Source organism: Citrus sinensis, chromosome 7 (genome assembly GCF_022201045.2).
Source record: "Citrus sinensis cultivar Valencia sweet orange chromosome 7, DVS_A1.0, whole genome shotgun sequence".
Classification (NCBI taxonomy): domain Eukaryota; kingdom Viridiplantae; phylum Streptophyta; class Magnoliopsida; order Sapindales; family Rutaceae; genus Citrus; species Citrus sinensis.
In genome coordinates, this window is record NC_068562.1 from 4,782,723 (window position 1) to 4,799,950 (window position 17,228).

Consider the following 17,228-nt stretch of genomic DNA (forward strand, 5'->3'; position numbering starts at 1 on the left):
GCTGAATAAAATTTTATTTTCGAATTCGGATAACACGCGTGGTGATTTGTCAATTATAAAATATTGTGCATGAGATAAGCCCTCTGCAGTCGAGTTAGCTGTTGTCATGTTGCTGTGGATGCTTCCATATGATTGTTCACTTTAGCGTTGGAGTTGTTCAGATGTTGTCTTTCATTGTCTCATTTGCTTGTCCGATTTTGCAGCTGGCCAATTCTACCAACTCCATCATTTTTTATTTTTTTTTTTGGTCATGCATGTTTAGGAGGGAAGTTATGAGAGGATCTTATCTTAACCGCAAAGTTAACGGCTGATTCATTTTAGGCGCAGGCAGGAATCTTATATTTTCAAACGAAACTGAGCGGAACCGACAATGCGTTACCATTTCTTATTTTGGAAAACAAAACATCGGACATAGATGATTCAAGAAAAAAAGGTCTACATAACAATTCAACAATAATGTTCCATCAACTCTTATGGTCAATATACTTCAAAAACATATTTAATTAGATGGTGTTCAAATAGCTTTCTTTATTTGTTGGCTGCTAGAATTCGAATCATATATATTAGCGTAATGAACTGAAAAATTGACATCAGTTTTGTCCTCCCATACATATTACAAAAATTACTACCATTCTTTTTATTTGAGGTTTTATTAATTCAGAAGCTAAAATGTAATATGAAACAGCAGACAAAAAATAGCAGAACGATATTTAACTTTTTAAATTATTTAAAAGTAGTACTAACCAAATTCACTTTATTTGAATGTTATTTTTAGTTGCCTCTAAGGTAAAATAAAATAATGAGAAGAACTAACAACATTGAATACCTTATTAATATTTAACACTTTATTGCAAAAAAAAAAAAAGAAAAAAGTAAAAGTTAATTATTATATCCAAAAGGAGCAAAATATTGATAGAAGTACACTTTACAAAAATATCTACAATTATTCTAAATTCAAAAGTAATTTGCTTTATACATACCAACTACCAAGTGTAACATCTCCTAAAATTAAACGAATCGATATAATACAAACATAAAAAAGGAATGAAAAGAACTAGAATGTATAAATCCAGTGATAATATATGTAAAACTGATTTACCTATACATCATTTTTACATTTAATTTAATTATTTTTCATAAACAGAAGTAGAACTCCATGATAGAAGTAAAAATTAGACGAGTTTGGACCCGGCAAAAGTTCAAGGAACCGAGTTCAACCTAATTTTTAGGGGCCGGATAAAGCAAGACCATCTTTTAAAGACCAAATCCAAATTATGCCCGACCAGGCCCGACCCATTTCCACAGTGAGAGTGGGAGCTTGATGGCAAAAAGGAAACGCCAGAATGCGGACCGAATCTACATTTGGCAGCCGGATTGTTTTTCATTTTTTTTCCAGCGGAAATCAAATGGTACAGTATCCAATTGAAGACACTTGGTTACTTCACTTCGAATTGGTCACATTAGCTGATTATCGTTGGTTTGTTTATTATTATATAATTTATGAGAATGTACATGTAGTCACTCAGATCATCATCATTATTCTTTTTCTCTCAGGAGCAGAGTAGATGCAGAGAATCGGCCGATTCCTCGTCATTTAGCCGCTCGGTCTACTCTGAGGTGATTTCAAGTGTCTTCTTTGCAAAATAATATCAATGCTAGTATCTTCAATTTTTACTTGTTGAAACTTGAAATTTCTTCATTTATTTTGTGTGTATTTTATTTTATTTTATTTTTGCCCTCATAACATCTTTGAACGTAGATTAAAATGTTCCGACTACTATGTGTGATGTGTCTTCGTCGTTGCATCACGCCAGCCAGTACAATTGATTGTAAAATTTGTGTTTAGTTTTTCTTTTTTTAAATCTTATTGGATATAATTGATTAGTGGTGGTGGAAATTCATAGTACTTGTTCAAGTTTGTCATGACCAGGAACTTCTTCTTTCAATGATGATTGTGTTGATGCTTATGAATTTCAACTATTTCATGCGTACAGATAGAAGAAGTTGGATGGGAACATCTGGTGAGGTTGAGCGAAGATCTGAAGTTCCTTAGTTTTCGTGTTATGTAAGGTTCTCTTGTTCTGTTAATTTATTTCTGTGAAAACAAAAGAGCTCGGGTTATGCACATGACATTAGCATATAGGAACTTGTATTTTTGCAGTACACCGTTCAGCTGCAAAAGTTTATATATGTGTCTGGCATTGCAACAATAGTGTGTTCTTTTCGGATACTTCTGTGTTGGCTCTTTTGCCTATCAATTGTGAATTGTTTGTTAACGTTTCTTCATTGTTATAGTATGCTTTATCTTTGTACTTGACTCGACTGTTTGTATAATTGAGTGCCAGAGATAAGAAGGGAAGAGTGCATTGCATGGAAATTCAATTGGATAAGAATTATCCTAGAAGCCCTCCTTCAATTTCGGCGGTGGGTATAGAATAGTCTCTTTGATCTTTTAACTTGCCACTTCAGCTGCAATGTCTGTTTGAATTTTTCCTCAGGACGTGCCATATATATTTAATCTAAAATGGTCAAGAAAATCAAGATTGAAAGACTTGCTGCAGCAGTTCAGGGAGGTATTTAACAATTTAACAAATTTCTCTTTCTGTGCCTCCAGTTACTGCTAGAGGCCACGGTTTATGTTTGTGAGTCATTGCTTTTAATAAGGTGTGTCAACTACTTACTCTCTTACCCAGCATCTGGAGAAGCTTCAGGAAATTTGGAATATTTTGGATGAGATTGATAAATCTCTTTGGGTTATTGACCTGAAGAACCCATCTCGTGCCAATGTTTGTCGCCAAGTTAATTTGGGTGGGTCATTTGTTGATAAAATTTACTGAGCTTGTTTCATATTTTGGTCTGTACTCTTTCTGGTTTATAGATCTTTTTTATTCCCCTTCAGGTTATAATTGCATCATCATGTTGTCTATTCACATTGATGATCCTAGTTCCTTACCTGAGTAAGATTTTTTTCTCTTTTTTTTTTTTAATTAAAAAAAAAATCCATTTGTTATTACTCTGCTGTTGCTAGCTCCTTCTTTTCATTCACTACTGAATTCAACTTTTGCTAGATGCCGTTTTATGGGTTCTGATCCGATGGTGAATTCCTTGAGAAAGACGTGGCAAAGAAATAGCAAGAGATGGTATGTCTGGCAATCTCTATTTTTGGACATATAATTCTCTATCCGGTACTTATCATGTAAAGTTATGTAAAGTTTGTTGATGTATTTTTCAAGAGAAACAGTCCTTTTGATGGATATTTTGGCTTCACCTGTGTCAAGTATTTGTTTCTTCTAGCGCAAGCTCAAGCTCATTTTGTCTCTTGAGGGTTCCGATTGGCCTCAGATTAAGATGTAGACTTTCAGTAACTGAGGGAGAATGCAGGTGCTATTGTTTCAATAAGAAAAAGACCTCCACCCTTCCCCCACCCAAATGTGAGACATATTAGTTATATTATTATTTGTCCTGATGCCTGAATGTACAACCATATTATTCCAGTAATCTTTGTTATAGTGGACCTGTTTACCTTATTTTCTGGAAAAGTTGATTTTGCTTGATCATCCATTCATAATTAGGTTGTATATTTTAACATAGGAACAAGGACAAACCATTTGTGGAAAATGTTGCAAATCTTCTGGAGACTCAACTACCAAGACCCCCAGAGCATGAGAATAATTATCAGCAAGTTGAATGTGGGATTTGTTATGCTCAATTTCTTCCTATTGGTATTGCTTTGTACATGGGATTAAATGCTTATGAACTTATACTTTATTGATCTATCATTGACCTTGTGATGTCGATGTAGATGAAGAGCTTGGAGCTAAGAGTGGAGGCGGAACTGATTATACATGCGATAATTCCAGTTGCAGCAAGGCTTTTCATAGCGTTTGTCTTGGGGATTGGTTGCGTTCCATCACAACAACAAGACAGTACGTTTACTCTCTCTCTCTCTCTTACTCTTCTGTTTTTTTTTTTTTGGGGGGGGGGGGGGGGGGGGTGTGGAATTTGGAGTGTGGGCTTCCTTAGAATACGGGGACTTGTGCTGTTCATATGGTTCACACTGCACAGAGGAATACCGATTTGTTTGCCATTTGTTATTGTGACTAAGAGTTGGGAGTTGTAAGTTGAGCTTGTTTGTGCCATTTCCTTGGTCTGGCGTAGTCTCTATTGTTATTTCCTATTTCTTGATTGTGTCTTCATATACAGCACTTGTTTATGCAAACAAACAAAACGAAGCATTCAAGTTCACTAACCTCATTTATGTTGTAGTGAGGAGTTAAATAAAAATAGTTTGGAGGTTTTTGGAGTCATAAATAGGACATGTCTGTATCTCCTTTGAAAATTATATATTTTTCTTGTCTTTCTACTAAGCTACTTGTTTTTGGATTCGGTGTATGTTTGTTTTGCAGGTCATATGATGTTCTGTTTGGGAATTGTCCATACTGTTCAGAGCCGGTTGCTGTCAAAATCAGTATTGCAAGGAAGTAAATTCTAAGTTCCATTATATTCTTGCTGAAGTTCTCCAGATGATCCCATTACTCAAAAGGTCTTCTTGAATTCCAGGGCATGATAAGTGATATTCATCAGCATCATGGATTGTGAACAGACGAGATGGATTGTGAATAGACGAGGCTTGTTATGTCTTGTTAATGCAGCTATTGGAAAACAGCAACTGATGTACGAACATACTCTCCCCACTTGTTTCAATTCTGACCCGTGTGTGTGATTCAACAATAATATATTGGTTTCTATCATAATATACTTTTGTTCCAACCTTATCCATTGCCGTATGCTTTGATTGCTGTTTTTCACATCTGATGGGCCCTCCCAAAGAAATGGAGGTTATCTCAACTCTATGATTTATATTATAGGATTTTAATTTTTCTTGACCACGCATCTATATCTTTAAGAGTAAGGTGCGCGATTCTGCACGTGGCGAGCTGTGGGGCCCACAGACCCCACAATCGGAGCTCGCCGCGCGCCATTTCACGCACTAGAACAGCACCCTTCTATATCTTAGTCGATTTATGCACTCTCTGCTTGAAGCTTTCAATGTGGGTAGCTGTTTGGTTGAGTCATCATTGTGTGATCCGGCACTTGTACTTATCTCAGAATGACCTTTCCTTTATATCTCATTGTTTTGCTATCCCTTCTGATATTTATTTATTTATTTTTTCTGAAGTGAATTACGTTTGAAATAATTAACCAACTAAACATAATTCAAGTCTTGAAATATGTTTACGCAAAGCCACACTTTTAAATGATAAGAGTGTGAGCCACACTTTTAAATGTTTGAGTGAGATATTAGATGATATAGAGTATTTACTGTGCGCGTTGAGCCAATGTATCGTGATTTTATTAGTCATGTTGGAGGCACTAGTCAATGAAATCGTGAAATGTGACCCGTCATGAACAGTTGATCAAAATTTATTAGATATTAAACAATGTTATATTTATAACTGTATCACTTGTCTTAAATGACAGTGGCATATAATATGAAATCACTCAAATATAAGGCAGTTTCTTATTTATTTCAACGTTAGTACAATATTTTTAAGCACGAAACAAGTAAGAAAGCCACGTGACAATATTTAAAAATAGAGCACTGATATTTGAACGCTATCAAAACACCATCAGTACAAAATATGAAATACTATTCATGTTACGATAATATTTTAGCACACAAAACAACAATTACAAAGTTGTTCACATACAGTGCAAAATTTCATGATAGTATTTTGTTGGCGGCCAAATATCATTTTTCCTAAAATATTTTGATGCTGGTGGTAGTTTCAGTGGATGCTCCCCGAATTTTAAAATATCTCAACTCTAGCAATTTGGTGAATGGTGAGTGGGAGGAGGAATTGCCTAACTTCTAATTGCCCGTTACATCAAGCTCCTGAGTCCTGCCCACGGCCATGCTTACATTAATGAAAAAAAAAAAAAAAGGAAAAAAAGAAAAGAGAAGCAAGTCGGTGTACAAAGCATTGCTTTCTTTTTATTTCAGAGAAGCTTTTTTCTTTTTTTTTTTGGGTTTAATATTATTTTCCTGCGTACGGTGTGTTTCATTAACAAAGAAATGTCATCAGTTCGCTTTCTCTTCGCAATTTGCCTTTTCTGTTAAGCTTTTTAAGAGCACGTACGTACGTATTTGCCCTCTTGCAAGGCCTTTCTACCCGGTGGTAATAACATCCATTTCCTATTTTATTGTATGAGAGAAAATGACATGCCGGTATATATGGGACACATCTTGCCTTTTCACCCATCCTAAGAAGTTAGATTGTAATATAATTTTTGAAAAAAGAAAAAGAAAAAGAAAAAAACAACAAGTACATAGTAGTTCGAACAACAAAGCCATTTGAAAAATTGGGACCCCATTATATATAGAAACTCTTCTGGGCTCTTGCAACCCAATTCTGTCCTTACGCGGGCAAGTGCCAGCTCTCTCGCAGCCCTTGGCTCGTATCTATCCCGACGGGACCATTTCCTTTTGGCGTGTATATATGTAAGTATCAGCTTCACAGGATTGAAAGCAGCAATAAATAGAGCTTAACCATGAAGGGACTATTCACAAAATACTAAACGTCGGTCGTCGGTGACAACTAATTCCTTTTTTTAAAAAATAAAAAATTCTTTGAACTCCCTATTGGCCGTAAGTAGTAAGAATTCAAATAATTATATAAAATTATTAAAAGCTTTTCTTTTTCCCTCCTCCTCATCTTCTTATTATTGCTTGCATCATAATGTAGCGAACAGTAGACAAGACTTCTTTCCTTTGTTTCAACACCCAGCAGACAACACTAACCAAAGTTTTGAAAATGGAATCTGAATATATGCGAGTAATCATTTTCACAATTATGAAGAGGCTTTTATTGGCACAGAATACTGTGCATCAAATTCAGACTTATATATGGTACAAGCGGAGCAGAATACCCACATATTTCCCACTCCCATAATCACATTTAAAAGCACACAATGTTTATTTTCCCTCCTGCCCCTCCCTTGATATGCGTATAAGTCTTTTCACACGAATAGGGAATAATACAAAGGACGTGTACGTGAAGTAATATACATGATATGATACGGATATGGAGTACCGTCCAACTGCTTAATTAATTGGCGGGTTGAATTTATATGCCGGCAAGGCATTCCGGTGGGGGTACTGGGTATCTTGATTTATCAGTGCAATAATCATAGATCATGTGGTTGAGACGAACCCATCTGTATCTTCTTGCTTCCATGGCGGTGAGGGCTTGATAATTATTTGCCTCCCACCAGTTACCTGGGTTCGAGGCACAGTTTGCTGGTCCAGGAACTGGGCAGCCCTCAATATCAAAGTCTCTGTAATAAGCATAAAAAGGAGCTTTGCTCCAATCTATTTTCTCTAGACCACCTCTTGTTGCCCAGTCATCTGCTTCCCACAGCGTCGAATACACCCCCATGGGTTGGTTCATTGGAAATGGAGCCCTTCCACTGTTTTTGTAAACCCTGATGGGCACATCATCCACATAGAAGCTGCAGTACAACGAAATAATTCAGTTCAAAATTATTACTATTATTATTACGAACACATTTTTATGCATTAATAACATATGTATAGAGAGAGAGAGAGAGAGAGAGTTCAATGATAACAGCTTACACAATATGGTGATGGTTCCAGAGAATAGTGTAAAGGTGATAATCTGCAGCAGGGTCAAACCAGAGGTTCACTCTCTGTTCTCTATCGCCTTTTCCATTTGCATAGATATTGGTCTGGACCGTGTAAGGCTGACCCGTTCGGTTTCCCAGGAACTCAAAATCAAGCTCGTCTCTCACATTTTCGGTGTTGGAATTCATCTTTTGAAAAATTAATTAAGAAACCAAATAAAATAATTAAAAGTTAGTATCTTTCATGTGCCAAAATTTCAACTTTTGAAACAGAGAATTGCACAATAAATTAAACGCTAACTATACACAGTTAACTAACACACATAAAATGCAGTGACAGTTCCAGCAGAGTCTCCAGGAACGAGCTTGATCTTCATGCTTACACGCCCGAACAAGTACTGCCTTTTGGAAGCAAACCCACATCCTAAAAATGCTTTTCTTTTTAGTATGTAGCACGATGATCAATCATATGCATAATTGGAACATAGTAATTATATTCGTTGATCAATCATGTGCACGATGAACAAAAGAAATAAAGTTGCTAGAAAGCCCATATTAAAATTTACTTGAGATATAAAACATAATTGGAACCCCACCTGAATTTTGGTCTAGAACTAGCTGGATGGCCCTCCCTCCCTCGATTTGCCTGAGATGGGCATCGGACCATGTGACTTTAAAATCCTCAAGAAAAGTAGCCGGTCGCCCTAAAACGCAAGAGCAGGATACAAGACAGTAAAGCAACACAAATAATGCTATTGCATTTCTTAGGATAGCCATAGCTGTAAAACAAGCCGTACAATAAAATATTATCTGTTACTAATTAGAAAGAGAACTTTAATTATATGTTGTGGTTATGTATGCCGAGTGTGGTTTAGAAGCGTCGTGGGAAGTGTGTATTTATATATACGCGGGAGATCAACGAGGAGAAATAATTTGATGTGGACTGCTGAATTCGATTCAAATAGAAAGCTCCATTCATTTCACTGCCCACTGCCAAGCTTTCCATCCAGCTAATCACAAGCCGTCATTCGGCCCCACCGAACCCTACTCTCTTGTTAATTATTTTCCTCCCAGGCCCCTCCATTCTGATTCTTTGTTTACCATCTGCCGTATAATATTAATTCCGCTCATCTTTTCTTTAAATGAAATAGGGATCTACTTTTTTATGTGCACGCAATTCTCTTGATTCTTCTTACATTACACAGAATAATATCATCTCATTTTTTTTTTTTGGGGGAGTTACTGCTCAAATACATATGTTCACATACTTACAATGCCTGCCATTAATAAACGAATAAAGTAAAGGGTACATGTGCATCTCTATATATCTACATCTAACTACTATTGTTGTTGTCTGGATGCTAAAGTTGTCTAACTCTTTCAATCATTCGCAAGAAATTCCAAACATTGATCATAGTAAAGTTGATAATTGAGGTTTGTGGAGACATGATTTAATTGATACCCGAAATAAAATTTTACTTGCACCTAACAATCTCTTTATGTAGTTAAAAAAAAAAAAAAAAACTCGTATTTCATAGTGAACCAAGCAGTTCCCGTGCTACAGTGTACTGTTGTCAAAATAAATTTGGTCAACTAGCAATAATTGGGACTTTTTTTTTTTCCTTGTTAAAAGCTTCAATTGGGAATTTAAGGTTACAGCTAGCCATCACTTTAAAATGGGAAAAAAATCATTTTTGTTGCTAGAGTTTGATGCAATAATATATTTCATTCTTAGTGACTATTTGGTATGGCTTATTTAATGACTATAAGTATTTATTTAATCCCATAAACTCTTATCATAATTTTTGTTATTGTATAGTTATTTTTCTAATAGAGCTTTTGAAGGTTAAATAAGTTATTTTACCTCTTCTAGCAAAAACTCAAAATTTGAGATTTTGTGAGTAGAGGTTGAAAAGTTTTTTTTTAAACATCAAAATATCTAAAATATCATCTACTTATTTAACAATCTTATTTATTGTTTTCATAGTATAATTTTAAAAAATTACCTATTAAAGTAATTTCATAAATTTTTAATAAAAACTCTTATTGACAATCAAATAACTAAACTTTTTTTTAGTAAAAACTCTATTACAACAGCTTTACTAACAAAAACTCTACTTAAATAAGCTATACTTGAAAAGCCGTACCAAACAGACTTACTACTTAAATAATAAACAATAGGTTAAAACACACTTCCATTAATTTACCATAGAACAAAATAAAATTTTCAAATGAGGAGATACAAACTATTTTAAAATAAAACTTCTGAACACAATTAAATAACATCTTACTTTATGCATAAACTTAAAATTTAGGGCTAACTTAAAAGTAAACAATAATAACATTAAATAATATATAAAATATATATTTAGGACAAAATTAAAAAAATCATAGATTTCAAACATACATGAGTATGTATGTGTATGTGTGTGTTTTGTTGTCTTTTAGTTTGTCCTTAACTTTAATATGATCATAATAAACAAATAAATAATTAGTTAATACTGTTATTTTATCAAAAGTAAATGCATACCCCTTCTTTTATTTTAATAAAAAAATAAAAGATATAAAACTACATATTTAATATATTACAGGATAAAATATATCGTATTAGAGTGGATTTTTTTTCTTTTAATTTATCATAACTCAATATGTCAACAATCCCTTCTTGAAAACTTATTATTTTTATGTTGTATATATCTATTAAAAAATTTAGTTGACTTTGTTAAAAAAAATTAATAAACACAAACAGATGTATATATTGTGCGTTATTTAGTATTATTTTTATTTTATTAAGTTATTTTAAAATTTTAAATTTATGCAGAAATTAAAATGTTATTAATTGTACTTGAGATTTTTATTTTAAAATAATTTACACCTATTTAATCGAAAATTTTATTTTATCTTTAATAAATTATACCATAAATTAACTATAATTCATAAAAATAATCTTTTAAGTTATTATTAAAAAATATAGATGAAATAAATTATTATAAAGAAAAAAAAATAAAATAAACTATCCCATCAAATTATATGCGTGGAAATGGCCTTTCTTAAGTCTTAACACTAAGTCCAATCACAACTCGCTCTGTATTTGCGGACAGCCAAGAGAGTGTGATTGACATGGATCGTTTGATTTGAATCTACTGCCGCCGTGGGGAAATTTGTGGGCCCTGGTTTACAGTCTGGATTGACGCTGGAACTCCCTAATGAAAAAGTCCGTTAAGTTCAAGTTTAATTTTTGGCCTTTTTCTTCTCCTTCTCTCTCTCTCTCTCTCTCTCTCTCTCACAATTATGTCTTTCACATTCGCCTGCAGCTAGTTTTGATGTGTCTGAAAATTGAATCTCACAAATCACAATGCCTAATGGCTAATTTTAGTTATGTAGTCTTCTTTATATATGTTGCCTGTAAGTGTTGAGCTATACTACTTTTTTTTTTTTTGTAACATACTCATGTCAAGTTGTCAACTCTATTGAATAACACACGGTGATATTGAATAAGATTTTTTTGTTTTTTAATTCTTATTCACTATTAAAATGAAAAAGTTGTTAGATTTATTTAGTACTTTTTAAAATTATTTTTTTATAATTTTACTTTTATTTAACATTAGAATTATGTCAAGGGATCAGGCTACGGTGCAACAGTGGCATCGTGCCACAGTTGCACCTAGCCGTTGGATACAGTTAGATTGATGGGATCCACTGACATCTACATCCAACGATTAGGTGCAACTGTGACACGGTGCCACTGTTGCACCTAAGGGGAATCCTATGTCAAGACCTTAACTATAAATCTATATTATGACACAATCTAAATAGTAAAAGAAAATTTTCTCTTAGAAGACATTTAAGAAGTTGCTTTGAATCACTCCCATTTGTGAAACACAGGAGTGTTTTCAACCAATCAAATTAATACGTGTGGTTTCCGATAACAAAAGAAAAAAAGAAATAAAATAATGTGTGTGGTTCCAGCTTCTGTAATTCTTGATTTTTATGTATCATTTGACTTTTATGCTTTAACTTATTGAGTCGTACGGCATGCAAAATTCAGAGTGCAATTGAGATATGCAGTGGACACGTGGCTCATTGAAATGCCAATCAAAGACACAATCGGTTTGTAATCATTTAGCTTGATGTACTTAATGTGGACTCTGTGTAGAGGAGTAGGACCTAGGCGTAGAAATTTTGTACAGCACCAGTAGGGAATCTGGTACTGTGGGGCAACTTAAGTCGACCGGGCAAAGACTCCAAGATTAAGGACAAACAAATCGCTTTTATCCTTAGCATGATTGAAATGTGTCAATCCCTCCGTCAAGCCCAGTAATTAGGTGCCACGTGGATGTCCTGACCAACTTCAGAGACCAAACTGACCACGTTATCTTGAAATTCGAGTACCCTAACAGCTGAGCCTAGTGTCCAGGTGGGGACCAACCCGTTCTACTCGTGTTGGAATTTGGCAGCACAAATCAATAATGGCCGTGCTTAGTTAATTGTAAAGGGTGTTGATGAAGTCATAAATTTTGTTTTAATTTTTTTTTATAGATGTAGAGAATCATATTGATTAAAATAAATTTTGTGAGTTATTAAGTATTTTTATTTAATTAATTTTGCAATATGACACTAATTTACACAAAATTTATGATTTATCATTATTGAACTGTAAATTAATTCTTGTATACATGTGTTTTTGGAAAAAGTCAAAACATCTTATTTTGGCCTTTTTTAAAAAACAAAATGGGATAATGATAATTAGCATGTTATGGATGGTGAAGTCGGATGGACAATGGTCTTGTTTTACCTCTGTGTATGTATGTATTATTACCAACACATAAAAAGAAAAACAAAAAACTTACTTTTGTATGTTCTCTTCTTGTCTATGTAAACTATGAGGGAAAAGAGAAAAGATCTTCTTGTGATTGCTCATCAATTCATGCACAATATGATGCACCATTAATTTTAAGCAGATATATATAGGCAATGACCTAACAATATTATCAAAGCTGAATATTAGCAAATTCTCTCACATGAAATATAAACTAAGATTAATTTGAGAGGAGAGGACGTGGATAGTTTGAAAACAAAATGTTCAAAAGCAAAATAAGAAATTAAAATAGAGTTTGTAAGTGGAGAATCGAACTTGAGACCTTAGATTTAATGCCATGTTAGTTAACAGCTCCAGATATTTCATAAATTGATATGCGAGGACTTAATGGTAGTAATTAATATGTATATTGACTAAAAAAGGAAAACTACTACCCGAAATCTTAAATGGCAGAAGAAACCATACAGATGTCAGCATTTATTTATATCTTGGAAGATACCTTAATTTCAACTTCATGCACGTACATCTCAAATATTTTACCTGATCTTTATAAGATTCCCGTAAATGGCCATTTAAATTTTACTTGTCTATAATAATAATGAATTAGTGCTTCGGCTAGAAACAAATTATCATTATTTATTCAACAATTGATTTTGGGCTATCAGTTTGCTTTAGTTCGACCATCAGATGTGTCTTCTTAAATGAACAATCTGTATAGTATTTAAGGGTGGCTCGATCATTAATTAGAGATGGGCTGTTCCGTAAGAACACATCATAATACTCTACTTTGTGATTACTCTTATAATAATGGAGGGTAATTTTTAAAAACCTCTCCTGAGGTTTGGGCTTGTTGCAAGTAGATGGCGATAATTTATTTATTTGTAAAAAATCCCCTACCGTCAGTTAACTTTAACATTGACTGTTAGTTGACTGTGCAAAGACAATATTACCCTTAACAACAGTTTGTAGACAGAAATAACTAAAAAAAAATTAAAATTGTTGGCGCAAAAAGCACAAACCCTATTTTTTGACAATTTTATCTTTGTCAATTCCAAAGATTTATAATATCATAGGTAAAGATTATAACTATTTCATTTTCAAGTTTTTAATTTTATATTTTTTGTAGAAACTTTAAGAAAATATCAACAATTTAAAGAAGATTTTTCAAAATTTTAATTTTATTTTTTTTGTAGGAACTTTAAGAAAATATCAATAATTTAAAGAGGGTAAAATAGCCAACAATTTAATTTTATTTTTAGTTATTTCCGTCTACAAACTGTTGTTAAGGATAATATTGTCTTTGCACAGTCAACTAACGGTCAATGTTAAAGTTAACTGACGGTAGGGGGTTTTTTACAAATAAATAGATTCTCGCCATCTATTTGCAACAAGCCCAAACCTCAGGGAAGGTTTTTAAAAATTACCCAATAATGGACAAGTGCGTGGTAGGCTTTTGTGGTAGGCTTTTGGTTATTAGTTGGTTATAGAGTTCCTATCATACTTGGAAGCTGGGATTAATGTGTTTTGTAGCCTTTATGTGCATTCATAGATTTCTTCAAATAAATAAATATTTAATGAACAAACAAACATTCATAGAAAGACGGGAGAAAAAGAAAAAAAAAAAAAACAACAGTAACTACTACGGCATCGACAATAATATGTAGAAATGCTCATCGACGGTCCTTGATTATATTTTTTTATCTTTGTTCTACTTCTAGCCTGTAAGGAACTTTTACGATATATATATATATATTCATAACACTTACCTGACATCGTACTGTTACAATTAATATATTCTGTAAGATCTTTTAATAAAAAATCTCTTTCTCTCAACTAAGTCATCACAATTTATTTGTCAAAGTTAAGTAATTTAGTAAATAGAAAACATTATTAAATTCATATATTTGGCTAATTGCGTACATTCGCAGACAGCCATCTTAATGTTTATCGAGTTTGCCGATAATCGGGTGATTGGATTTGACTCAACCAACAACAATTAGACACATCAAAGACAGCTGAGTTGATATCTCATTGTTAGAATATTTAATCACGTTTTAGATCTCAAATGATAATAATAACACAAAAACTTTTGCTTGTAATAATTCTTAGATTTAAAAGTAGCTTTTAGGATCGTCCTTCAGTCAAGCTAATTGAAATAATCTAAAGTACAATCATCACTCAATCAGCCAGTTATATTAGTTTGAACAACGTGTAATTAAATAACCACCCAACTTGCCTTGTACATCTTGTTCGTCGGAGCTTGCTAACTTACAGATTCTGTAAGTTACAGCTCACTCACAAACTTGGCTGTGGATCCCATACGAACCCACAACCAAGCACTATTCATGTGAGGGGTGTACCTTACAGAATCTGTAAGGTAGCCCTCTCCCTTGTTCGTCTATATGTATATAGAAATCAGGTCGTGAAAAATGCCGTCGACGAGTACGTGGAGTTTAAAAGAGTAGACATTGGGAGAAACGTATATGGGTACGAGAGAATGAGTGGAGGGCATTTGCCTAGCCGACGTGGAACGATAAACATTCGCAACTGGTACGGGGTTAACGTCGGCCAGCAGGTCAGGTACGCGAGTGGACTAGTGGTAGCGATCCATTGATTTGGCGCACACAACAAACAGATCCATTGATGTGGAGCACAGTTTGGAAGCTAGTTCGTTTCCCATCTTTCCCTGTCCATGCGCCAAGCTGACATGCAGACCCACAAGAAATAGAATCATTTACGTGGGGGGTTCTTTATTTTACACATAAAAGCAGAAAGCAGCCGACAAAACAAGTGAAATTTTGAAAGCCCTAGACTGATTTTGCAATTTTTGTTGTTTCATTTGATTGTACCTCCTAAATCGAAGTTAAAACCGATGACCCATTATTCACGTTTTCCTTTCCGATTTAATTAATGTATCTAAATTATTTGCTATTAAATCATGCATGGTGTGCATATATAATTATATATCTATATATATATATATATATATATATATATGATGACGGATAACCACCTTATATTAATTTGATTTATGGTTTAGTAATAAACGACCGACAAAATTTGTGTTAGCAATCTAATGAATTTACTTCGTTTTTGGTAGTTTGGCAAACGTTACTTTAGATTATATTGATGACGATGGTCAAGCTAGATAGCTATGTTTAGGAGGGAAGCATTCAACGGTTAGAAGTCAGTCCTGTTAATAATTAAGCAGCTAGATAATTGTGAGTTTTTCTTATCCCTACTCATTAATGGATACTCTCTATAGTTAACAGCCAGACTTTTGAATATCAACAAGACAATAACTCACCGCATATACGAATCCAAATTCGCTCATTAAATCTCCTTTCGATGATTGATGTAGTCATTGTGAAATCTAGCACAGGCACATGCTGTGCATCCACGTGTGGCCACACGCTCTGAGAGAGACTGCCTGAAAGTAAAATATTTCTTCAGAATCAATTAATTCTAGATAGCCGATACCGACTCAATTATGTCAAATTAATTCAAGTCCTCATCGCAAAACGAAAACTGCTTTCCACAGTAAGTTGATCCAGATAGCCTAAGTAATTATTTGGTTTTATTTTTCACAGAATAGCCTGCGTGATTTTATAAGGATTCAGGGTCTGGTACTATAAAATAAACATGTAAATAACAAATCATATGACTACATATTTTGTGAGCAATGTGGTCTAAAAATTACAACTAATACTTTTGAGTTACTTTATAGTAAATTGTAGCGGTAGCAATAAAGAATTAGACTCCGTTTGATATAATTTTTCAAATATAATTTATTTAAATAGAGTCTTCATTAGTAGAAATTTTACCAAAATAATTTTAATTATTTAATTGTCAATGAGAATTTTGATTAAAAATTGTTAAATTACTTTGGTGTAATTTTTTTAAAAGTTATGTTATGAAAGAAATGAAATAAAATTATTAAATAAGTAAAAGATATTTTAAATATTGTAACATTAAAAAAAAACTTTTCAATCCCTACTCCTAAAAACCCAAAATTTAAACTTTTGCCAGCAAAAAAAAAATAGTTTATTTAATCTTCAAAAACTCGTCAGAAAAAACAACCAACAATAACAAAAATCTTGAAAAGAACTTATGAAATTAGATAAGTATTTTTTATCATTAGATAAACCATATTAAACAAACAATTAATCCCACAGCAGGAGTAGAAAGAAAGAAATGATTTTAACAAAACCAAAAATTATCATGTCGCATTGATCAACCCAAGTCACCAAGACACCATGTAAATTCAAAAATTGAGTGGATAAGAATCATATATCTTAATCTCCAATTCTCCATTATTACTCTGGACCTGTCTATGGTACAGATTCTGTACCTAACATCTCCCGTCATCCCACCGTCCCATTTTCTATGGTTTAATTTCTCACTCCACATCCAACCTCATCCAACGGCTGATGCTGCAGTCTGTCGCTTACAGATTCTGTAAGCTAGTCGAGTCCTATTACTCTATTTTGAAATTGCGGCTTCAAAAATATATTACCCAGCACTTTAAATGTACCATCTAATTAACAACTCTGTAGATGCTTCCCATTTGTAGTTACCACCGGCTACGTAACATTTGAAAATATTTTTGTGGCTAATAATGAATTCAGATGACTATGAGCAAGGAGTCATCTAGAAGTTTGAAGATTGTCAATGTCATATTATGCAACATGTGTAATTTTACGACATGTACGCTGTTAAGAAACTTAATTATAAGCATTGGATTTAAACAAAGTATAGCTTAATT

The 17,228-nt window shown here is 33.5% G+C and overlaps 2 protein-coding genes across 7 annotated transcripts; one reads left to right on the forward strand and one right to left on the reverse strand.

Moving 5' to 3' along the window:
- The first annotated feature begins 1,271 nt into the window (after positions 1–1,271).
- On the forward strand, positions 1,272–4,770 carry LOC102612512 (uncharacterized). Of its 6 annotated transcripts, XM_052445020.1 has the most exons (13): positions 1,391–1,409; positions 1,555–1,617; positions 1,760–1,829; positions 1,995–2,065; positions 2,346–2,424; positions 2,499–2,573; positions 2,694–2,808; positions 2,900–2,957; positions 3,069–3,140; positions 3,592–3,722; positions 3,803–3,926; positions 4,407–4,481; positions 4,561–4,770. In XM_052445020.1, exons 5-13 carry the CDS (start codon positions 2,371–2,373, stop codon positions 4,565–4,567), a joined length of 711 nt encoding a protein of 236 aa, XP_052300980.1. In that variant the 5' UTR covers positions 1,391–1,409; positions 1,555–1,617; positions 1,760–1,829; positions 1,995–2,065; positions 2,346–2,370; the 3' UTR covers positions 4,568–4,770. The 6 variants fall into 6 exon arrangements, with proteins under 6 accessions (XP_052300978.1, XP_052300976.1, XP_052300977.1 ...); XM_052445018.1 differs by lacking the exon at positions 1,760–1,829 and having other exon boundaries at positions 1,272–1,409; positions 2,340–2,424; positions 3,592–3,689; XM_052445016.1 differs by lacking the exon at positions 1,760–1,829 and having other exon boundaries at positions 1,284–1,409; positions 2,340–2,424.
- A 2,073-nt stretch (positions 4,771–6,843) lies between these two features.
- On the reverse strand, positions 6,844–8,554 carry LOC102612213 (probable xyloglucan endotransglucosylase/hydrolase protein 6). The gene is made up of 4 exons (XM_006466342.3): positions 8,241–8,554; positions 7,968–8,068; positions 7,637–7,833; positions 6,844–7,512 (listed from the first exon to the last, which is right to left on the reverse strand). The coding sequence occupies exons 1-4, from the start codon at positions 8,419–8,421 to the stop codon at positions 7,128–7,130; spliced, it is 864 nt and encodes a 287-aa protein (XP_006466405.1). The 5' UTR covers positions 8,422–8,554; the 3' UTR covers positions 6,844–7,127.
- Between the last annotated feature and the right edge of the window lie 8,674 nt (positions 8,555–17,228).